The sequence below is a fragment of the Crocodylus siamensis genome, chromosome 5, assembly GCF_052110815.1.
Source record: "Crocodylus siamensis isolate JL-2025a chromosome 5, ASM5211081v1, whole genome shotgun sequence".
In the NCBI taxonomy this organism is placed as follows: Eukaryota; Metazoa; Chordata; order Crocodylia; family Crocodylidae; genus Crocodylus; species Crocodylus siamensis.
The window spans coordinates 91,955,249-91,980,177 of record NC_143399.1 but is presented as its reverse complement, the minus strand read 5'-3'; the positions used below and the strand labels follow the sequence as shown (position 1 = coordinate 91,980,177).

At 41.7% G+C, this 24,929-nt stretch overlaps 1 protein-coding gene across 4 annotated transcripts in view; it reads left to right on the top strand.

Annotated features, from left to right (window-relative positions):
- The window catches only part of CTNND2 (catenin delta 2), a 1,187,740-nt gene that overhangs the window by 626,420 nt on the left and 536,391 nt on the right, over positions 1-24,929 (top strand). For all 4 annotated transcript variants that reach the window (XM_090049706.1, XM_090049708.1, XM_090049707.1 and 1 more), the window contains 2 exons: positions 21,563-21,597; positions 22,539-22,655. In XM_090049706.1, the coding sequence (XP_089905832.1) occupies positions 21,563-21,597; positions 22,539-22,655 (152 nt within the window). The remainder of the gene's footprint in view (positions 1-21,562; positions 21,598-22,538; positions 22,656-24,929) is intronic.

Below are 24,929 nucleotides of genomic sequence, written 5' to 3'. Positions count from 1 at the left end.
TTGAATCCAGTGATGGCTAACATAAATTGTTTACTCTGCTATATCACATGCTGTAAAAAATACAGCTGGCAGGAATGTGAAATTAACATATAGGCTAAGTATAGACAGTCAAAAAGCCCAAGGCTGAATTGATTCAGTCTTTACAGGTTAGTCTAAGCTGCAAAGATTAAGCTGAGAAAAAATTGGATGCACATTTACCTTTGATTCAGGAAATGCAGCCACATGCCTGCAGTGGCTCAGGCTAGAAGCCAGGTGCTAGAGCACGGCTCTATGCCCCCAAGGTCTTTGGGATTTGCAGTCCATCATCAAACAAGCAGGACTCTGCAGGGTTTCTCATCATTTCCTCTTTCTGCATCCAGGGTTTGCCGGGGGTGGGGTGGGGAGGACAGCCCCTGCCTCTTCACCTCTCCCCAGCCCTTCTCTGCTGGAGCAGACAGGACAGCCCAACCCAGGGCTGGAAAGCATGCTGGGATGCTGTGGGACTCTTGGTTTAACTTGAACCAGGAAGGGGTTTGGGACAGAAGTTTCATAAACTGTTTTGACCTAAAGCAGTTAATTCAGATACTACACTCAACCAGATTTATCTTAAACAAGTTTCAGCAATTTTGAAACTGGTTTATGTGTGCTGAGCTTCTGTTCTGTTACAGATTTAAACCAGTTTCTGATCACTTAAACCATTTTATATATAACTTCTGTCCCTAGCCCTGGGCATCAACGCTAGGGAAAGGTGTCTATGATGGAAATTGGAGTTACCCAAGCATAGTCAGCTGCACTGTAAAATGAAGCAAATGTTGTAGATGTTACTAATAACAACAATAATATAAATTGTTATGGTAATAACTATGTTCAGCAAGAAAAGAGGCCACACTATACAAGCAGAGTTGTGAATGGTCCCTAACCAGGCAGAAACAGAGTGTGAGAAGGAAGGATAGCATATAGATTGAATAATGTGATAGCGGGAAACATCACAGTAGCCACATGGTTCTTTTGCAGGAAAGGGATTGGGTTGGTTTAGCTAGAAAAGGATCAGCTAAGTAGAAGAGGGAAGGCCCTGTTGTGGAAGTGCATAGTCTGAGGTTAGATGTATAGGCACCCTATATGTTGCATAGGGAAAGGCAGGTGCCTCAAAATGGAATCTACAAATGCAAGAGAGCTGCATGAGTAACTGCTTCAAGTCAGCACTCTGAGCATGTAACCGCCCCAAGTAACTAATATGGAAACCCTGAGGAGAGGGGAATGTGCCTTAATTTATTGTCTTATTTGTCTCTAATGGGTGGTGTCCAGAAGAGTTTCCTGAAGGAAGGCTGCCTAAACCACTTCTTTTCAAAACAGTGCTTATCCTTTTCAAAATCTGGTAAGAGAAGGTCATGCCATCCTCTGTTTATTCCATAAATTTACTGGCTAGACTACAGCACTGCTCCCAAAATAGGAGAGGCCTGGTTTTTAGTTCCTTGGCCTGACAAGATTCATGCCTACATCTCCCTCTTTCCAGGAGTGTCCTAGGCATTAGACTTGCAATCAATTTTGTGATGGATGCACTCTTCCTCTTCCCTGCTGAAGGTGGAACCCATTGCAGAAAAGGAATTAACTGGGCTAGCAGGAGAGAGAAAGAAGGATGACTTCTCTGAATCTTGAAGTATTTTTATACATAGAGCAGTTGTAATGGGCAGTGTTAAAAGTTCTACCCCAGAACTGGACATCAGATATTCTTCCTCTGAAGCATCTGCTACTTGGCACTTTTCGAGACAGAAGGCTGTGTGAGAGGGACCATTGGTCTGACTCAGTATGACACTTTTTATGTCCTTCCAGCATAATGAATATAGCATTCTTCATGCAGGTAGGAAACATGGTTTAACTGTTAAGGCAGGAGAGGGAAGTTGAATCCAGGTCTCCTACATCCTGGGGAATTGCTCCAGACACTAAACTGTTGGGCAAAGCAGGAAGTGCAGCCATGCCTTTTTAAAAGCAAGGAACAACAATCACTGCAATTTGTGGGGAGCCTTGTTTGGTAAATGAGGTCCAAAAACATTAGCAAATGAAGTCACTCAGAGAAGATATGTGGAGGAATGCTGAATTAATAGATTCTGATGGGACTTAGCTGTAGTAAACTGCTTAGTTGTGTCAAAACTGCAGCACTTCTAGGCATGTGCAAAAGCGTGCCTTTAGGTATCTGGGAAACTTTTAATATCTCAGGTGCCTAGGGACATAGGTGCTCCCTAGTTAGTTTTTAAGTTCTAAGTTTGTTTTACAGATCTGAGCCAAAGAGCAGCACTGGTACTGGGTAAATGTGATATGACACTGATATTCAAAGTGATACACCATAGAAGCAAAAATTTTAAATGTGTTTTAGCTCACAGGTTCTGTACTCATTTTGTGTTATATAAGGCAGCTCATTTGGAGCATTTCAAATAATAAAAATTGTTGGAGCACAAAAAAGTTCTGAGTTAGCATATTAAGGAATAGCAATCTCTACAGAGATCTGGCCCTAGGCCATTTGCTGTGTCCTGTGTGAACTTCAGTGTCGTATGCCACTGCCATTTATCCTAGCTCATTAAAAACAGGAAAATTGAGATTCTTTTTGTTTCTTTAAATATTATTAAAATATCATGGCCTGTCCCCTTTTCTACTTTACTACCTCATGTCTTTGAGGAGTCACTTTTCCCACTATAAACTCCTTCCCCAACTTGCCTACACTGTGTGGTCACTATTACAGCTTCCTTCATCCTCTTTCTTTGCACTTTCTACTCTTGGGGTCCCAACCAGGAAGTCACTCGGTGATGATGAGGAAGTGATGATGCAGCAGCTGTAAAACACTAAAGTTTGGTAAGGCCATCTACTGTGAATACTCTCAGTTCGGCTGTTCGTTGATTTATTTTTTTTTTGGCACATCTTTTTCTGCCTGCCCCCTGCCTGGCCCAACAATTAGTTGATTGGTGGGATGGGATGGGGGAGACACACTATCCCATGGCAGAAATCTTTCTGGAGCCCTGGGAGGAAGGGAGAGAGCAGAAGAGTGTAGATATAGCATATTTTCAACACTCCAAAGAAGCATACAGCCATTCAGGTTGGTATGGGAAGATATTTTCATGGTTGGAAGAGGGAGAACTTTCTTGAGGAAAACCCAGTTCTCTTCTTCAAGAAATGAGGAATGGCTGTACCCTCTATTTTTTGTGCCAAGAGAAAGGCTTTGCTCCTAGTACCAATGTAATGGCTGTCCGTAGCCTAAATTTACTTACTGTCCTTAAAATGGTGTGTTTTGTGGTCTGCAGTAGAACCACAGATTGCAACAGTGTGTGAAAGCTGCTGGTCTCTTCATATGTGCTCTCCAGCTGAAATTAGGAACTTCTTTCTATAGTGTCTTAGGCAGGCCAACACTTTGAGCTCCAAATCACATTAAAATAGCAAGGAAATAATAGAACAATTATTGCCAAAATTGAAAATCATTGTAAGTCTTTGTGTAGACTAGACTTAATAATGTATAGAACAGTTAAAAATAGTTCTTAAATAAAGAAAAAATGTCTCTGACATGCATCTGACAACTTTTCACAATAGCGGAAGTGCTTCTCAATGGGTGGCTATCCTGGAAAAGCTGGTATTCATGAAAAACAAATGTACTCAGTGCAGAAGTTGAAACTCTTCTCAGGGCACTTTTGAAAGTTTGATTTCTAACATCTTTTGCTTCATTGATAAGACAAATAAAAAATGTTCATAGCAGAGAGATACAGTTGTGTTCTGGGAAGTACTGTTATTGTTGACTTTGCAGAAACCAGGGGTAAAAGTTGTTGTCTGTATAGATAGGTACATATCAATCCCCCTTCCTCCCCACTGGCGTGCAGCTAAAGAGACATTTATTATTAAATCAGCAAATGTTCAAAAGAAATAAAATATTGCCTTTGCAGCATTGCCTTTCCATCAAAAACAGGGATTCAACATGAAGGCAAACCTATATATTCTGACAGCTAAGAACCTGTAGATAAATTATTTGGATAGATTGAGATAAAACAGTTAGAGATTCACCACTGGGTTCAAAAGGATGCAAAATCATATTTACCATGCTGATCCAGTTTGAAGTTGCTGTTTATATTTTTTTTACAGTTTATGCAAGATCTAATCTAGGGATTAGGACTTGGAAGGATAAAACTACAGAAATGTATCCTTCTTGTTGCTGAGGAATTGAATATCTGATAATCTTATTAAATATTTAAACTGTTGTCACAATCACTATAGAGGTGGGTATTCTTCCTGATGTAATTTTCATTAGGCATCTAACAAGCATAAGAGAGGCAGCCTTAATTTTTTTCTTGTCTTTCCTACTGCTAGTATTCTCAGACTGTGTCCCAAAGACGCTTCAATATTTCAGAAGTAATGGTATGCTTTATTATTGAATTGAAAGTTGCTTTTACTTTGCAGTGGTGTTTCCCTAACTACTTGCTGCTCATAAAATACTTTTTGAACTTTTCTTCTTCCTACTTCCACAGTTTGTGGATATTCAGCACTGTGCATTAAAAAAATAAGTGAGATAATACTTTCCTATAATGTGCATTCCTAGTTCTATTATAGACATAATGAATAGGATTGTGTACTGCTATAATTCTCTATAAAATCATATGCATAACTTCTTTGTGGTAGTGTTTTTATATAAACCTCATGAAATTACACTAAATAAAATTCTGAATAAGAGAGACTACCATATTTACTCAAATATAAGATGAGGCTTTCCTCCCAGTCAGCGGGGGGGGGAAGCTTTTTATTTTACAACTGCATTTGAGAAAATTACATTAAATACATTGTCTATCATTAAACTGATGCCAAAAAGCAGCATGTGCTCAGTAACAGAAACCAACTATGAAGTTGAATAAAATGTAGTCAACACTGAACATGACTGTAAGAAGAAGCAAGACCCATAATAAGCAAACGTATTGATGGGAACTTTATTTTTTTACAAATTTTATTAAAAACACATGTATCACCCTAAATTTATCAAGCTACACACATTGAGCATCCTTGTTTTACCAAGATTTTATAGCACAGAAACAACTACATCTCAAAAATGTATATCTACATATTTTGAACCCTTAAACAGCATACATCAACTTCCACAAAAAAACAAACCCATACACAACTCTTTTCCTTCATACAGAACCCCATGAAAAAACAGTTACCTCAATCCCTCAGTAACCACCTGAAACTCTCTGCCCTCCCATTGGTCCTCTCTGTTGGTTTAGTGAAACAAATGTGTTGTTCTTTTTCTTCTGCTTCTCTTCCACCTTTTCTTCTCCGATCTCCTTTTTGTCCTACTGGATGTAGTATTTCAATTCATGCAACCCCAGCTTCAAGCACTATTCAGTGAAAGCCAACCCCTTAAACACCAAGAGGTTTCTTACTTTCCATGAACTAGTTTTAACACATGTTAATGGTGTTCTTACTAACATTTCTTCTGATCCCTTTTCCAAGAGTCCAAAACATACCATTTCCTGCACTAATGACAGGTTTATTTTAGTGACACTCATAAAGCGGCAGACACTTTCCAACACCCACTAACATATGTACACTCCCAAAATGTGTCCCACCTTCTCCTTCCCCGTACCTCTCCCTTGGGCACCTCGATGAGCTTGTCAAGCCCCATCTGTTGTTGCACTTCTCTTACTAGCAAGATATTTCTTACAGCCATCAATGCTAGGTCAGATTGTTCACCTTTTAGTTGTTTACTTGCCATTACTCCCCACACCTTCTTCACTTGTCCTTCTGTGAAGTTTCCTGTCGACTCCATCCTGTGTGCTTTCATCAATTTCTTCCTTTCCCTTACTGCTTTCAACGATTTCTTATGATCCTTCAGGAACTCCAGCCCTACCTTCTCTATTTTATACTTCTGCATGAATCCTTCCATCTTGATATAATGAATCAGTGGTTGCCACACCCATGGACGCTTCAAAGAGAATTGATATACTCCCCATTTCCTCAAAATTGCAGCTATGTGAAATCAGGTGGTATGTGCTGCTTTCCCCTCCCCCTCTGTTACTGCCTTGCATATCTTGCTTACATATTTCCCATAGATGAACAACCTAAAGTCTGGCAGCCCCAATCCTCCTATCTCTCTTGCTTTGTACAGTTCACGTCTAGCCAAACTTTCTCTTTCGGCATTCCAGAGAAACCCACATATTTCTCTCTGTACTTTTGCTATCTACCACCATGTCGGTGGGAATACAATTTCCATATATAGAATAGTTACCAGTAGCACAGCCTTAAATGCTGCCACTTTTCCAGCAAATAACAGTGTCCCTCTGGACCATAACCAAAGTACTTGCCATAGCCTCACCATCACCTTTTCCCATGCCATATTACTTTTCTCTTCAGCATCCATTGGGATCCGTAGCACTCTAGTTTCTTTCTTTTATTTGAAGGCCCAGCTTCCCCAAGTTCCTCCAGTTCCCCAATCCCATTATGGTGCTTTTCAATTTATCCATACTCTGATGTATGCTTTAGCACCCTTTTCCTTTAAAGTCTATTTCCTTCTTCTGGTATAGTTCTTCATAAAATCTTCTCATCGCCTCCAACACCTTATCCTGCTTTTCCACATGGGCACCATGTTCTTCCCACACTGCTTTAAGCTCTCTTTTTGCTGCTGTCACTCTGGGCAAAAATGTATTGGGACCACTCTTTGTTTTCTCCCAGCCAGGATGCTTATGCTAAGAACATTTTCTCTCCTGTCTTTCTTTTAAACCAGGTTTCTAATTCTAGCTTTTCTCATACTTGTCTTACTTCTGCAGCTTTCTCTAGCAGCTCCTGAATGTCTTGTGTACCCTTGACATATATCTTGTAACAGCCACACATTTAACTTCCACAGTCCCTTCCCTCTCATAGGACTCTTACCAAGACTCATTTCTTCCTTCAGCATCCAGTGATCACTAAAAGCCATGTGTATGGTTTCTTTCTTCCTTTTCTCTATTTATTTTGATACAAACACAAAGTCATTTCTTCATTGTTTCTTTCCACTGGGGTCTGTTCTAGTAAACAATTTCTCCTCTGCCCACCCATCTGTTAGGCACTCTTCTTTTACTATATTTGTTAACAGTCTGGACCAGCTGTCTGGAGCTCCATTTTCTCCTTCCCCAGTTCTGCTGCCCACTTTGATTATCCAATTGAAATGTCCTGCTATTATGCACAGTCTCCCTCTGACAATATAAAAGACTAGTGTTCTAAGCAGTGCATTCCCTCCCTCCCTCTCCAGTGGTGCATATACATTGAAATTTTCTAATTCTGTTTCCCTGACTGATAGTATCATTAATTGCAATCTGAGACCAATGACTTCTACCAGCATTGCTCTCAGCTCTGGATCTTGAATAATATTTGTCTCATTTGTCCCTAACCACCAGGGCTAGGGACAGACATTACACATAAACTGGTTTAAGTGATCAAAAGCTGGTTTAAACCTGTAACAAAACAGACATTCAGTGCACTAAAACCAGTTTGAGATAAACGTGGTTGAACATAGTATCAGACTTAACTGATTTGGCTTAAACTGGTTTATGTAATGCCTGTCCCAGACCCCTTCATGGTTTAAGTTAAATCAGATTCCCCCAGCATCTCAGCATGTTCTCTGGGCTGGGCGGGCCCCTCCCTTCTGCTCCCTGGCTGGAACTGTGGCAAAGACTTGCAGGCACAGCAGGGTCTTCTTGGCTTTCCCATACCCACCCCCATCCCTCCACCACTCACTGCTTAAGCAGGGATCCCTTCCTCCTCTCTCCCGTAGCATAGACCTTAGCCAGCATATGGTATGCTAGCTAATGCTGAGAGAGGTCTATGTAAGGCAGACAGGACAGTGTCCTCTTAGGGCCATTTGGAGCTAATCAGCAGGTCACCAGGTAATGTCCTTGCATTCCTTCCTTTGGAAAAAGCTGTTTAAGAAGAGCTTGAACTAATGAGTGAGGCTTTTTTCTGATGGGGTGCTAAATGCTGGTTGCAGAGCTGATAAATGCTCTGTTATCAAGGAGAGGTAGGGGGAACCCATCCCTAATCAGAGCATACTGCCAAAGTGTGGTCACACCTCTCCTCAGCTCAGCATTGTGGATGGGAAGGGAGGGCTGCTCTAGTGCCTCCGCCCGCTCCTCCCCCGAGCCACTGCAGGCATGTGCCGGAATTTTTTCAGCCCAGAGGGGATGTCTTGTCAATACATTTATGTTTGTTTTAAAATGGGTGCACCCGTGCCTTTAAGGTTTGTCTGTGCTTCCTTTGAGCTGACTACCCCTGTCCCTTAAGGGTAATCTATGCTACTGCTCTGGGTGGTCAACTGTTTCCTCCTCTTCACTTGGATTCCTGCAGCCTTTGAAAGCTGCTGGATTGCTTGCACATACAGGCTTGCATATCCCCACTTCCCCGCTGCTTCCTACCTTCTGGTCTCCGCTCTGAGCTGGAGCCCAGAGATGTTAGTGGCAGGAAACTGCTCTCTGGCTGTTCCTTTGACTCGCCTCCCTCATTTTCACGTTTCTCCTTCCTGGTCTTCAGTCCCTGCGTTTTCTTCCTTTTCTCAGCCTCTCTCTCCGGTACTTCCTCTTGCTTCACCTCCACTTCTGCTGTCTATAGTCTTTCTTCCCCAACCCCACCACCACGTCTAAGCTGTTTGCTGTTTCCGCCTTCCCTTCCATTCCATCTCTCTATGTCCTCCTGTTAACAAATTAACCTATTGCTGAAAAAATCATAAGCTATACTTTATAAAGTAGGATAAGGCAAGGTGCCGTGTTTATTGATTACATGAGTTAGACATAGAGGTTCGGACACACCATTCATATAAACGCACACAAATCATCATACACACACACAGGCATACACATACACAAAACAACCATTTCATCCACACATACATCAAATATAGTTACCAGCAATAGTTGCTCAGTATCAGCCCAGGGTGGCCAACCCGGTCTTATTGAGTAGATGATGATGATTTGCAGATAGCAGATTTGAAGATAACAGCTGAAGCAGGGTGAATAGATGCATCTGTGCTCCAATGAAATAGCAGTAGCACCTAACTTGGCATTTTCAAAGTGTTCTTTTACAGGGATTGGCATCCTTTCTTTCAGTGCTTTGGGGTTTTTCTATACCCAGCTTCTGTTTTTGCAGTTGTTCTTTTGTCTTCAGCTTATCTCAGCCCTGGAGTGTTTTTGCTGCCCGTCTGGCAGGATGAGTGCATTCCTTCTCCTTGTTATCGTCTTTGTACTCTAGGCCTAAAAGGGATTCTTCAGCCATTTATTAATTAGTTTACTGACTGGTAACTTACATTTGGCACCTTGTTGCTTACATAAACAGTTAAATCTTCTCCTGTCTCTATGCCGTTCTTTCACCATTCACCCCTGTACACACTCATACATAAAAGCTATGCAGGTTTCATTCATTTACGTCAAGCAGAAGGCTGCAAAATGGAGTTTTCAAGTTGCTTACAGGACAAGACTAAGAAGGTTACATTTCACTAGTATTACAGTTTATGTTAACATCAGCTACATTAGTTCAGTTCATGCTACACTCTTGCCCTGCCTCAATCACAGAAATGTTACCCCCTCCTTCTATGCTCCACCCTCCTGCTAAGTTTCTTCCACCATTTCTACCTCAGTGTTCAACCCTGCCTCTCCTCCACTCTCCTCCTCCTGGTTTTGCTGTTCATCAGGAGGTCTGACTATACTTACAAAGGCTTTGTGGCATCTGTTACAAGTCCCCTCTCCCTTACAAATACTGCATTTTAGAGACTCCTGGCACTCTTCAGCTCCATGCTGCTTCCTTTCATATCTGTAGCACACCATGAAAGAGGCTGTGTGCAGAGAGGTGCCCCACCTTTCTGCATTTTCTCTTTTGGTTGCCCACGATACACTATAAAACCCCAGTGTGTCCCGATCTGGATCATTCATGGGAGATGCAGCACCCCACCTGGGCTCTACTTGTCTACTTGTAACACTATTTGTGCCCTCCAAGAGGCTGTCCAGATATCATATTTGTCCCTTACTTTCTCTATTGACATGACCCTTTGGATGTACTTTTCCATCTATCTTTCTCTGTCTCCTGCCTCTAGTAAATCCATGTACACTTGGAATATAATCACTCTTTTCTTGACTTCTTCCATAATATGAACCTTATCCTCTTAATTCCTCCCTCCCATGTTTTTCTGCATATTTCTTCCAAAAGTTCTCGTGCCCTTCTCCATCCCGGTCAGTTAGTTCCTAAGTCTTTCAGTTTGAGAAAGCAGTCAGGCTGGTGAGGTGTTCTGCCTACACCTCCAAAATCTCAACTTCTACCACTTCTCGGGAATCATATATGTTCATCATTGATTCCATCTGCCTCCTGTCACTGGTTAAAATTGCCTTTATCCTCAGCCTCCACTCTTCTCTAGTTTCTCTTGGTGTGTCTTCTGTGTTTTTGCACTATGCCAGTTCTAGTGGGCCAGCCTGCCATCATGCTTCTGCTGGTCTCTGCTTCTCATCCGACATACCTTCTCCTGCTGCTCTCACTCTGCTCCTTCTCTTCCTTCTGGCATCATCACTCTCATGCTGCCTCCACTGTTGCTTCTGCTGTCACCTTCTTTCTTCCCTTCTCCACCTTCATCCACTCTCCGTCTGTCTCCAGATCTTCATTTCCACTCTTCAGCTCTTTTTCCACCTCTTGCTTACTTGCCACGAGTGCCATTGTTTTGAACTTTGGATCTATCTTCTCCACTTGTTATACCCCAATGCTCTGTTGATCCCTTTGTCTGCCTTTAAGGCACAGATCAGACTTTCAATGCTGATAGGAACCTACCACAAGGATAGGTTAGTTCAGGCCATCTCAGTAAGATATATGGTAGAGCCCATCACATGCAGTCCCCCTCAGGCCCAGCAATTTTTCAAGTTGTGCTAAGCCACTGCAGTGGATACATTTCAATGTCCTCTTCAGTCTCTTATATGAATGACATCTTTCTTTACCATTTACAGTGATTCTTAGTTCTTGACCAGTCTTAAAAAACTTCACCAGATGGGGCCCCAAACAGTTCACCCAGATTACCTCTGTCACCTGCTCTCTCAGCCTGTTGCATATAATTAGTTTGGCCCCACTCTCCATGAAGTGGAACTAGACCAGGTGCCAGCCAGTGCCATTTTTAATTCTGCTACAAATAGCAAAGAAAATAGATGTGCTTTAAAGAGCTCAAACTTTTTATTATTATTAATGTATGCTTTCTCTGAGTTTTGAAAGAAAATAATTTCTGATGGAACACTCATTGTTATTCAAATGGATAAGGTATTTATCAGAGCTTGTCACTGAAAAATAACAGAAACTATTTAAATTAATAAGATTTCCATTTATCCCTATGTTTTTATATGCACATCCACAAGAGCAAGCTTTTCTAAAGCTTACAGAGGAACAAATAGCCATTTAGCCCTAACAAAGATGATCATTTAGCAGCTGTGCACCTGAAGCAGTGGGGTGGTTTCACCATTGGTATTTGCTTGTGCCCAATTTGTTAGAATCCTCAAGAGGACAATAAGATGTTATAGTTTGAGCGAGATGTGCCTACATAGTGTTTTCAAAAGAAATTGCAGTGCTCAAAACCTGCTTAAGATCCTCAGAACGTAGTCATTTGAGACATATGACTAAACCTGGAGATAGAGTCTAAGATGTTCAAACAGCCCTTCACTTGACTGCCTTGCAGTCTGCTAAACCCTAAAAATGACAGTGGATAGAGTCCAGATCTCTCCATCCTTCTTCCCCTCCCACTGTGTATTTGATAAAAAAAAAATAGAGGCAAACAGTTTCATTGAACTTTTCTAGGATTGTTAAATGGAAGAAGGAAGCTGTCTTCTGCATAAAGTCAGCATAAAGATAAGACCTGGCGCAGACCAAGGAAGAGCTGTTGGAAGGGTTGGAAAACATTTCATGATTTAATATCCAGAAGAGTACAGGAATGAAGAAGGCAGCGTTATGGAGATGCTGCAGCACAGGACTTAACTGTGCTGGTAATGTAACTGAGGGAAAAGAAAGAGCAGATAACAGGGGGGCAAAAATAATTAGTCCTTACTCTCCTGTATCAGGATCTGTGATTTTTGCAGGACATTTCTGAACTTCCTTTTGTGGCAGGACGTACAAAGGCTTAGTCTTGAAACCAGTAGCACTCAGAAAAAACAGAATGGGAGCAAGAGCTAGGGAGGCTGACCTGAAGAAGATACACACTCATGGCTAAGCTTTCATAGACATTAGGGCTGGAAGGGACTTCACAAGATCATCGGGTCCAGCCCCCTGCCCAAAGGGGAGGAAGTCAGCTTGGGTCAGATGACCCCAGCAAGATAATCATCCAAATGCTTCTTGAATGTGTGCAGAGTAGGTGCTTGCACCACTTCTGGGGGGAGTCTATTCCAGACTCTGGACCCCTAGACGGTAAAGATTTTTTTTCTTATGTCCAATCTAAAATTGTCTCCCAGCAGTTTGTGACCATTTGACCTTGTCTTCCCTTGGGTTCCCCTTGTGATCAGATGTTCTCCCAGATCCTGATGTGTACCCCTTATGTATTTACAGGCTTCCACCAAGTCCCCCATGAGGCTATGCTCCTCCCACTCAGCCTCTCATAAAGTCAGCTCTCTTGAGCTCTGATCGTGTGTGTGGCTATCCTCTGGACCCTCACAAGAGAAGAACCGCATGCATGATCAAAAACTGACCATTTTTATCTTGGGATTCTTCCAAAGAACCACTGGAGCCATGGTTGATAATACCAAATCAGCTGCTTTTAAGGGTGTTCATGACTTCCCAGATACTTGGTTTGCAAGACAAATTGCAAGACAAATTGACTTCACCATAGGCCGACAGACCCAAACGAAATTATGCAGAAATTACCGTCATGAAAAAATGGGCATTCCAGTAGGCAATACATGTCTCTCAGAGAGGAATATAGTTAGATAATATAACCTATAGGACTGAAAACCGCAACTCTTCTACAAAGAGGGTTATGCAAAGATCACGTCCAAGACTGTGGTGCCCATGTTCTTGCTGTATCCTCTATGCCTTCTATTGTCTTAGCTTTCTCTTACTTCACTGGTTCTTAAGTGTTCAGTCAGCCTCTCATCCTTGTCATCCTTGTAGGATCCAGTTCTGTAGGATCATAGGAAAGTAGAACTGGAAATGGACTTCATGAAGTCATCTCTTCCAGCCCACTGCTCAAGGCAGGATGGTATAAGGATGATAACAGTAGTTTGTTGCTTATGTTGTTTTCATTCTTCCTCCATTCTGTTTTTCATTTCTGCCAGTTTCCGTGCTAAGCACAGGTCTTATGACTGGTCATTCTGAAAGTGTCTGAAGGCCTATGCCTCCTGAATGTGGCACCTAGGGGAAGCCCTTTGAAAGTGTCCAAGTAAATGGTCAGCCTGCAAGTAACCCATAAGGCTCAAATAGCACTATGTCTATCTTGAATAGTGGGGACAATTCTCTTTACTCTTAGCATACAAGAAAGATAGTCTTATGTAGTATTTTCACAGGCAGAATATCTGCAAAAGCATTTACTTTTTTGACTTCCATAATAGAAAAGGTGGTGCACAGTCTTTTGTGATGTGCTAGAAGCATCTCAGGAAAAGTTGAGGAGAGGGTATGGATATCCCATATAGACATTTGCATGGTAAATGAGAACATTAACTGTTGAGTTAAATAAGATAGAAACAAATTTGAAGTGGTAAAAATTCTCATGCATCAGGCGTAACATCAACTGTCTGTTTATTGTGCAGGGATCAGATGAGAATTTTTTTCTTATTTCAATAATTGACTGATATGGGGATCCTACACCTTATTTTGAAACTTCTGCTAGTGGCCACAGTTGAACACAAAATCATGGTACCTGGTCCAATCCAGCTTGCTAATTTTTGTCTTCCCACTAATTTCTTCTTATGGAGGACTTCACCTTGAAGTCTTTTTTTCTGTTCTTTCCTGCACTTCAAGAACATATGACTTCCAAAGGATCAGTTTTTGTTACTTTTTTATATCTGTGATGTAGTTCAAAATGTGATCATGTATGCCAAGCTTGGAAAGAAACAAACTTGATTTAGATAGATTACTAGTACTACGCATATGGTTTTTTTTAATGATGGGAACTTGACATTTCTGCCACCTTTTTATGCTTTGAACTTTCCACACTGTACAGGTAGTTCTCTTAATACTGTATTTATATAATGTTCTTCCATATGAGATGTTCTTGTACAATGTTACATTTTTCTTTCTTTTGCTCTCATAGAATTCAAGAACAAATATAAGCCTGCATAAACTGACAAAGATTTTTTGCTATTTGATGCTTTCCCATTTTGACATTAATGCTATGTCAGCATCCCTGAGTCCAGCAGAACCAGAGACAGAAATTTACTTTGTTCATGCAAGCCATGTGAGAAAAACAATTTTTTACTGGAGGGTTTCCTAGCAGGGGTGGATGTTTTGTTACTCATAGCTGGAAGGGGCAACATATCATTTTAGCATTTCCTGTACTAAATGCTGTTTCTTGGAACAGTGCACCTTTAGATACAGTTCTAGAAACCAGGTTTCAGCAAAAAAAAAACAAACCCACCCTAACCAACTGGTGCTGAAATGCCATTTTTGGCTTTCCTTGTAGAAATTTAATTTTTAATCTGGAAAGTGATAGAGAAAGAGTGAAGGTGATAAGTAGTGGTTATTTTAATGAGTACAAACATACTATATTCATGTTGATCTTATGGCAACATGATGATGAGTCAGAAAGCTTCATGTTTCTCCAGAGTAAAAACTACGTCCCTTCTTTTTTATTGAAGCTATTCATTTTTTGGATTTAACATTTTTATTGCTTTAATGATTGAAAAAGAAAAGCCATGTATGTAAGTTGCAAGTAATTATAGTGATATATATCCCCTGCCCATTACAGTTCTAATGTTGTATTGTGTACAACTGATAAGAGTAGTCACAACAAATAATTTATCTAATAAATGTATTTCCTTGGCCTTGTTAAAACTCCTTTGCTGGTAAATGGAAGAATTCCTCAGTCCAGAGGAGAATGCATGCATGTCAGAAAATTGCTATCGCAGCCCTTATTCTGTCGTCCTCTTAAGCCTTCTTACCCTAGTACAGGCGAGAGTGTGGGGGAAAGGAGCGCAAGGGTGGAGTGTCACTGCCTCTTTATGTCTCCTAACAGCTAGAATGAGGAGCTATAGAGATTCCTCTGTCATCACCAGAAGGGGTCCCAAGAGGAGGAAAGTCCATGGAGACTTTTTGTTTCCATTTTCCATCCCCCTCCTGCCCAATTTCCCACTCAATGCTGGGTTTATCTGGAATGCAGTCTAGGATGTTAGCCACGATATTTAAGCAAGAGTGCTAGCAGCAAGACTGCATGTGATGGAAATGTATTTCAGTTGTAAACTTGTTGGATTTGGGACTATATTTTAGCTCTGCATTTGTACAGAAGTTGGTCCTATCTACACATGCTACTTACTGTAGTATAAGTATTAAATAATAATGAGGTGTTTTACCCATTTTGCATAATGAGCAGAGGGATTTTCCTCCTCTGTTTTTTGTGAAATAGTATCAGCTATGCATTACTGAGTGTTGATTCATAGCTTATCGTCATCAGAAAGGCCCAAATAGTCCATTAGAATACATCTGTAGACCATAAATATCCACAGCCAAAGTCAAGTGTGAGAAATGCCTTAAGTCTAAACATCACAGACACTTTTTTCCAGCGAAGAAGTAGAACCAATAAATCTACAGCTGTAAAAGCAATTGGTAATTGGAGGGGGAGGGCTCTCATATTTTAAGTGTCCAGAGACTTGAAATCAGAATTTACTTTCCTCTCTCAAAAGGTTTTTTTTTTTTTTTACTTTCTTGGGGTATTCTCTGAAGCACTGGACACTGGGCAAAACTAATATTGAGGGTTTTGACTGGGATGTACTGGTGGTGCAACAGTACTTAGAAACATCATAGTTTTCTGCTCATTAGGTCTGGCTTACCTGCTCATGGTCAAAGCAGACTTGGCATTATGAAGGAATTTTTCCCTCCAATCACACTGGCAAGGGTTATGTGGGCCATGTCCCTTTTCTTGGGATTTTCTTATCATATATATTAAACCAAGGCTGTGAACCTGGCAGCCCATGAGAGTTTCGTTGTAGCCTCTAGGATCCTGCCTGGCCTATGTCAGTTTGGCTGCAACAGCACCAGTCTCCAAGCTCCCCCTCCTTCTTGTGGCTTTCACTGCCTGACCCACTCCAGTAGGTGAGACAGTGCAGTATATCACACCCTGGAGTCATGCAAATGTGCAGCACAGTGGTTGGGGGCGAGGGGGGGACCCTGCGGGTAGGCAGGGGTGGGAAATGGCAGGGCAACATGTGGCCTGAGGGACCCAGGGCTCCCCCTGGTACAGCTCATGGATGTGTGGGCCCCACTGACATGGCCTGTGAGGTGTTTGTCCCCTGGCCGCTTGCATTAAAACTAATTACTTCTCTGCCATTGCAGTATCAAGGCATTAGCAGTGCTGTAGTCTCCATTACTTTTCACCCGTGTCATATTATAGGGTCCAAATGCACCTTTTTGCCTTGTGACTTTTCCTATGGAAGGGGTTAGAATTGGACAGTTTTTAGGAATATTTGTTTAAAGGGTTGCCTGCAAACAGAGGGGACTGGACTTGATGCTTAGGAGGCTATGTTGGTCCTATAACTCTTGTATCATGGTCTGACTTTCAGAGACTGAATAACAGAAACATACGCACACACATATATACACACAAGTCATATTGCTGCGTGGAGAAAATGTATTAGCATGACATTTTTCATTCAATGTCATGCTAATACAATGAAGCAGATTGGCTGTCCTATTTGTAATGGAACATTTAAAGTAGAGAGATGATTAAATGAATAGCAGTGGCACAAGGTTATATAGCAAATGAATCATAATTATTCTTCTGTCCTGGAGGTCATTTTTATACCTGTGTGAGTAACAAGCTCATTTAAAAATATGTTATAACGATATGTTTTCTTCTACAGTTCTCATTTAATTTTGGCTGGGAATCTTTTCTGTCTCTCTCTTAATATATTCATCTTCTGCTTCTCTGTGTACATTGAGTATAATTCTTCATAGTACTGAATGCCTTTATCAGCGTGTTCAGCACCCTCAACTTCCTCATTCAGTAAAGTTGATGGAACCTGGCTCCTTGAGAAGTCAGGCACAGATATAATATACATAATGATAACTGAAAATGGGAGGCAAATAAATCTGGTTTGTTGCATATTTAAAAGGAAACTGTCAAGTTGAAAACCATATTTCTCCCTGAAACGTTGGACCTGTTCTAATTACAGACTATATAAAAGATGACTAACTGAAAAAAGCAGGGAGAAAAAATCTTTTGGTATGTTCAGTGTGTGTATCTGCTGGCACTTTGTGTGTAGCCAGTTTCATAGCTTTTCTGTTGGATTAGTAAGACCTGATCCTGTATTTGGATCCACTTGAGCAGCCAGTTGCACTTGTGAAACCCATTGTAGGGTCAGCAGCTAGGTCAGCTGGCTTTTCAGTTTGTTCTTGGCTAAAAAGATGTCTTCATGCATGAGAGCAGCAAAACTCATCCTCATCCTCTAAAATATTTTTTAAGTAAATAAATAAGGGAAGTCAGGATACCTGGATGTACTATTTAAGTGGTGATATACATAAACCACTTAAAAAGTTTTTATTTGAAATCTAATCAGATTTGCCATGATAACCCCACATGCAGCTTTTTGTATGAACAGGATAAATTTCATGGCCCATAATATATTATGGATTGAGAGGTAATAAGTAAAGGCTAAACAGCACCTTCCTTAACTGGGAAGAGTTGGTTCTATATTTTTAAGATCATAATATATATATTTCCATGCAATGATGCATAGATTGAATCAAATTATGCCATCGAGATTAGAAATAGTAATTAAGAAATTAAGAAATTAATTAGCAATTAAGTCTGCTACATGACCTATGAACATGCTGGCATGAGTAAAAAGAAACCAACATATACCTGGAAAAATCAACATATCAAAAACTTCTCACTGTCCTTCAGCTTGTTTTGACCTCCCATTTTGAATTAATGCGGGATTTTTTAATATTTTTTTTGTATTACACAAATCAGTGCCAGCTTCTTCAGTTGTGTTTGCTTTCAGTGGCAGCATCTACACATGCAAATGATGCTGGATGGGTTTACTCTACAGTAATTTATGTTTACTCTGCAGTAATTTACTGCAGAGTAAACCCACTCTGGGCAGATGTCTCCATGAGTGTGCATTTGGGAGCAGCCTGGAGAAGGCTGTTCCCACCCTGCTCTGACCCTCTGAAGCAGCCCGGGGGAGCTCTAGGCTCCCTCTGGCTGTCAGCTTAGGGGCTAGCAGGGAGCATGGGGCTAAGAGACAGCTGTCTCCTGGTGGGGACTGGGAAATTGCTCTTTGCCCCTGGGAGCTGTCTACTGCTGGGGCAGGCTCCAGTGGTAGAGCCCAGACAGAGATAATATCCCTGTGCCCCAGCTTCCTGATAGGGGACAGGGGCTTGGAAAGAGCTGCAGGGGAGGGGCAGGTCCCAGCTCTCTATCTTGATCCACTAGGGGGGCAGGGGTTGAGAGCTCCCCCTGCTCTGCAGCTCTTTCCAGGCTCTGTGCTTTGACTGATCAGGTAATGGGGCTGGGAAAGACCTGTGGGACTGGGACCTGCCCCAGACCAGGACAGTTCCCGACCAGCCCTGAGCTGCATGGGGAATACTGTATGTGCAGCCTGGGGCTGGCTGGGAACTGTCCCATTTTGGGGAACTCCCAGCCAGCTCCAGGCAGCATGTGCAGACTTCCCTGTGCAGCCCAGAGCTGGCCAGTAATTGTGCCAGTCTGGAGCAGTTCCCAGCCAGCTCCAGGTTGAGCAAGAAACTCTCACCATGCAGGAAGTTCTTGGCCCCAGCTCTGGCAGCAAGGAACTGTATCCATGGTATTCATAAATTACACAGCATCTTTGTGCACAGGAAAAATGGCTGAAGATCTACAATCCATGGGTTATTAAAGAGAACTTTTATTTGCAACTTGTACGGATGGAAAAAAAGATTTGTAGTAGCCACTGTTAAAAAGTGTTCTTCTTTCATTTTCCTGGGACATACAAATGATAATATTTTCATCAGTATTCCCCATTTATGAGGTTGTAATATCCTACCAATGTGTAAAAATGCACAAGAAGGGGTTTTAATTATCTCTATGTAATTATCATCACCAGAATGATGCAAACCACTGAGTAACTGTGAGCTTTTCTGACATACAAAGAAAGTGTGGGTAGGGAGACAAGAAAAACATGTATAGGAGTGAAGTATACTTTCTGTATGTAATTCTACTCAATTCACTGACCATATTTTCTCCATTGAAGAAAATATACCTGTCCTATCTAACTATTACATCTCCCCATGCTTTTCCATCATCCCTGTGTCATCTGAAAGATGTATCTAGTGTGATCCATATATTAGCATATTGCTGTCATGTAAGGGAAGATCATTATATAATTTTTAAAATTATCTTAACACTAGAAAATGCTACCTTCTTTGGCTTCCATACCACAAACACTTATGCATGTGATTAACTTGAATTCACTGCAACTACATAGCCAAGTAAAGTGACCACATGCATAAATGCAGAGCCTGGGTTATATTAATTAAAGTCATCTTATTTTCTTGGGTGTGTGTAGATGAAACAGGGGCCCTAAATTAAAGCGGTGGGTTTTAAAAATCACCCTTCAATTTAGGGCTGATTAAACTCCCATGTCATGCACACACCCTTCTTACTTTCTTCCCCACAAGAGAGGCAGATCAGGGTAAGCTGCCAGCAGGTGGAGCAGTCCCTGGGCTGCAGGGGGGGCTGGTGCATCCCTCTGCAGCAGCTGCAGAGCCCCCCAGGTGACACCCATTTGCAGGCACCCAGCTTGGGTGGTCCCAGAGTGGGCACTGCAGCTGTGGAGGGAAGCACCGGGCTCCTGCACAGCTCAGGCAGGCAGGCAGGCTCCAGGGGAGGAAAAAAAAATTCAGGCTCGCTGCTTTCCTGGGATGCCGTCAAGCAGCCTGCAGGGCTTTCTGCAGAGCTGTGGAGCTGCACGGAGTCTGGTGCTTCACTGCATGACTGTAGAGGCAACAAACTAAAACTCCTAGGAGTTTTAGTTTGCTGCACCCGAAGTCATTTACGGTGTATTATGGCGCCAAATTTCCTAGAACGGCCAGAATTAATGCACAATACGCCACCGAGCTGTGCAAACACTGACACCATTTAAGCAGTGCAAAAGCATTTAGCCCACTTTGAAGTGTTGAGCAAACATGCCCCTCATTTCATCTACACATGGCCTTGAATACCACATGCCCCCAAATAAAAAACACACTTTGTTTTTGACAGCCCAATGTAGCAAAAAAGGATTTTCCAGAGTCATGGCCAATTGTTGCACATAGAGTAAGTCCTCCTGAAAAATAGGCTGCATCCAGGTGAGTGTGGCTATGCGGCACCATAGACTGCACGCTCAGTTCTCCTCACTGCCAGGGAGCAGAGCAGAGGGTTTCCCTGAGTTCTGGATATCCCACAGGATAAAAACTCACAGCCAGGCGCCGCATGGCGGGGTCACCGCTGTTGTAGCCCCAGGAGGCCCTCAGAAGCTCTGGTAAGGCTGCTGGGGCCAGCTCAGTGCTGGCCTCAGCCTCCCTTACCCCACGTGGGGTAACTTGCTGCACACCAGAGCACACGTGGCACGGGCATTCCCCAGAGACAACTAGTGGTAACACAAGGTGTGCCACTTCTAGTTGTCCCCACGGAACCAAACGTCCATGCGCATGACCATAGGGTCCAGGAAGCGCGGCAATTCAGGAGACAGTGTGCATGAAGCAACAGAAACTTTCTAGTATGACAGGACACTAACAAAGATAGGCTCCACACCCTTGCAAGGGAAACAGTAAGACTCTTGCTTCTTTATTGTTTATACTACTGTATATAAATTCCTGTAAGTAAGTGTTGTTTCCACACCACAAGCCCCATCAAGATATTACAGATTACATGTGGCAGCCCACTTACTTTCAGCCAGCTCATTGGCTCTTCAGCCAGTAGCTACTGCCTTAACAGTCAGTGGCTACGAGAGGATTAACACTGGACTCCACCTCGGCTGTTTATAGCCTCTGGGAGAAACAGCCATCTCAGTAGTCATGAGTCACAGTGTCTGTTTCCTCTATTGCACCCTGCTTCTTCTATTCCAGTGAAGAAAAATCTGCACCCCAGTTTTCAAGGGCTGATTTGCAGGAGAGCTGAGTGTGGTATTTGAGAAAATACAGTTGATCTTTGAGGAGGTGATATATAACTCTTCTTTTCCAAGAGAAATCTTGGGCTGTTTCCTAATTTTAATACTGCCCAAAATGATTTAAAAAAATCAACACACCTTTACCTTTAAATCATAGTTTAAACATGTTATTGTTTGGTATTGTTGGATGAGTTTCATCATGGTGAGTGGGTTTACATCTGACTAATAGTCTTGTACTGATTTTTCTCAAATGTTATTTTTAAAAGTTTACCCAAGACCTTTCTAATTCATTATTTATTTATTTACAGTTCTACAGAAGAGCAGTTTCATTGGCAAACGCAAGGTAAAGTACTTGTTTGGATCATATCCTTATATTTACTTTCCCACTAAGGACTGTGTTCTCTAGACAGAGTGAGAAAAATTATGGAGAAGGGTAGGGGGTATGCACTAATTGTCATTAAAATTCTTTAGTCATTAACAGTGTTCAATATCCTTCTAGACAAGTGGCAATAATTGATACTCACTCATGCTTAGGAGAATGTAGTATATAGCGCTAGTCATTGTAAACAGTGTGAAGACCCACCCCACCCCATAATTGTTTACAGATTGAACAGAAGCATTCTCCATTTGCTTATAAGCACCAGTGGTCATATTTTTAAAGTAGAATGACTACATGTGCATTTTTCCAGCCTTCTTTGAAAATCTGACCCTATATATAAGTGCTGCTCAGCTTTCCTGCCCATGGACCCAGAGGAGTGGCATGGGGTTGGTCTATGGGCCAGATCTTGTGAGCAGGGTTGAACCATTGGCTAGGTCCAGCATGGACTCAGTGGGCTGGGTGCATCCGCATGTGTGATCCAATGCATAGCATGGCCAGTTGCGGACTTACCTTGCACACCAGATCCAGCCACAGATGGAAGAGGCATGCCTATGCAATTCAACACACAGGGCTATGCCATCCAGCCTGCAGAGTTCCCCAAGGGTTTGGAAATTTGGCAGTCAGGAAGTTGTAGCGGTCTTAATTGCTCCAGCTATAGAAGCTATGGCAATTAACACTGCCACTGCTCCCCCACCACAAAATTTCTGGACCCTTGGGAAGTTCTGCAAACTGGAATATGCAGACCAGAGGCTGAATACCACTGCTATAATTTATACAGTTCCTTGACTAGCTATGAATTTAAATAGTTCCAATTTTATACGGATTTTTATTATGATTATTTTGTTTTCCCTTTGAATTCCTTAAACAAATTTCAGGATTTGTTTGGTTCGTTTTTTAAATTGCAGATGGTCAGAAGGACATTGAAGATGAGCTCACAACTGGTCTTGAGCTGGTGGACTCCTGTATTAGATCACTGCAGGAATCAGGAATACTTGATCCACAGGACTATTCAGCTAGTGAAAGTAAGCTTCCAAGACCTTACATTTTTTTTCCTGATGCACTCGAATCCAGAATGACTAGTGAGAATACTTTTGTTTTTTAATTTATAAGGCATTGTTTCATGTTTTTCTCATTTTATCTGTTAACCTTGGCAGCAGGTAGTATAAGCTAAATTATCTGTAACTGTGTGCATGATCTATTTACCGATATGGATTATGTCTGTAAAAAGCTTCATAGCTTTTCAGAAATTATGGACAAAAAGCAGTATGAATTTATGTTAGAGAATTTCTAATTTAAGAAATGTGTGCCATCATACTGTAAGGCATAAAAGCAATATTTCAAGATTTCAGTGACCTTAGTGACTTTGAACCAATAGGTTAACAGTATACTACAGGCAGAGCCAAAATAAAATGCTGTTTTTCTGTTTGGGCCCATCACCATTTTTGATGCCACATTTTCACCACCTAGTTGTGAGGTACAAGGCTAAAACTTTAAAAGGTTTGTGTAGGTTAGAACAACTCTGTGGATGGCCACCAGGATGAACAGTGAGAAGATAATGGGAATCCTGGAAAATTCTAAAAACGATGGCAGGGCATAGCAAAGATGCCAAAGCTCCAGAAGAACCAGATATTCTCAGACTGGTTGGTCAGGCATGACTAAGGGTGGATATTGGATAAAGGTGTTCATGGAACAACCTTCCATTAGCTGCTGCAGGATCCTTATTCTCAAAGATGCAGTCACACATACCTGAGAGGCCTGCTAACAAGGTTTTCCAGGAAGCTGGTGGAAGTATCAATGGAGATACTGCTACTGTTAGGAAAAGATAAGTTGATCTCTGTATGTCTTTCTTTCTCATTTTCCTAGCCAAAAAGTTATTTACTTTCAGCACATTTCCTCATTTTCTTCTCTCTGCTCTTGGTGTTCTGTTGGTTCTTCAGTTTTCTGTACACTCACATATCCTTGTGTCTCTGATGCCTCGTACAATCTCACTCCAACAGCTCCATCTCAGCCACCAACAATTAGTGTAAGCATGATGACAGGTCTGCTGCACTCATCTTTCTGTTGCTACCTGTCATTTTCATACAAGCTATTTTCTGGATGTGCTTGTTCACTCTAAGATAAGGTGGCTTTCCAGGAAGGGGGCAGAGAGAAAATAGCATTCCCATGAAAGCCCTTTAGGGTTAGAATTTAGTCCCACTTCTGAGCTAAAGTTGTCCTTAATTGTCAACCACAAAGACCTTCTGCGAGATGTATTCGTTTGTCCAAACTCAGAGAAAATGGGCAGGAGTATAGGGATTCCTTAGCAGATGTTTTATGATTTCTGTTAGCAGTTAATGAAGGAGGCACATCCATGATGTAGTTTGTGCATATGTATTTAAAATGTATCACGTTGCTTCTATGGCAAAGAGAGAGTCCTGTTTATGGGTAGTGTGTATAGTAATTAACAATAAATAAATATGTAAATTATCAGAGGAGCTGATGGCACTATTATAAAATTTAATGAGAACTTCACACCTCCCATTAAAAGATTCTATTTTTAGTTGGCAAAAGTTATCTTTGCAAAATTGTAACTGTTGGAACTGAAATATCCTTTGCATAGATTATTTCTTGGAAAATTTTAGCCAAACCCTATAATTAGGGTTAGGAAAAGCTACATAACTTTTCTTGAAATTGCTTCTCAGGACTGTTGCATGCAACAGTGGGTCAGGGTTTAGGTCCAGGCACCCAAACTGAAAACAGAAAAAGTGTCTCCCCTGTACTATCAATAACCCCAGGGCTGTACCCCCCACAGGATGAAGACGAGAACTGTGTTGACTAATGTAAAAGGGATGAGACCTGGAGGACTGGAAGCTGTCAATGGGGAAGGAAGTGGGTAGGAAAAAGTTGGGAAGGGCTGGAAGACAAGTGAGACTGGGATTGGATGAAGACCTGGCTGGACCCTGGAACAGAGAACTTGTGGTTGGTGAGGAGAAGGTGAAAGAATGTGAAGATGTAATGAATGAGGAAGCTGTGTTTGAGGTGAAAACTGACACTAACTGGAGAAAGAGACTAGGAGACAGAGCTTGGTGGCCCAAGATACTGATATTGGATGAAGACCCTTAAAAGTTAGATTGGGACTAAAAGACAGTGGGGTAGGGGAACATGAATTTATTGGGCCAGTTGACTGTTTGACAGGCTGCAGTTTTGTTGTACAATGTTTGGTTTAATCATAATTAAGTTATGATTATATTGTATACCTTAGTTTCCCTGATTAGCTTGTACATGGGAAAAGAAGGGGTTAGTTGTGTGTGGAACCA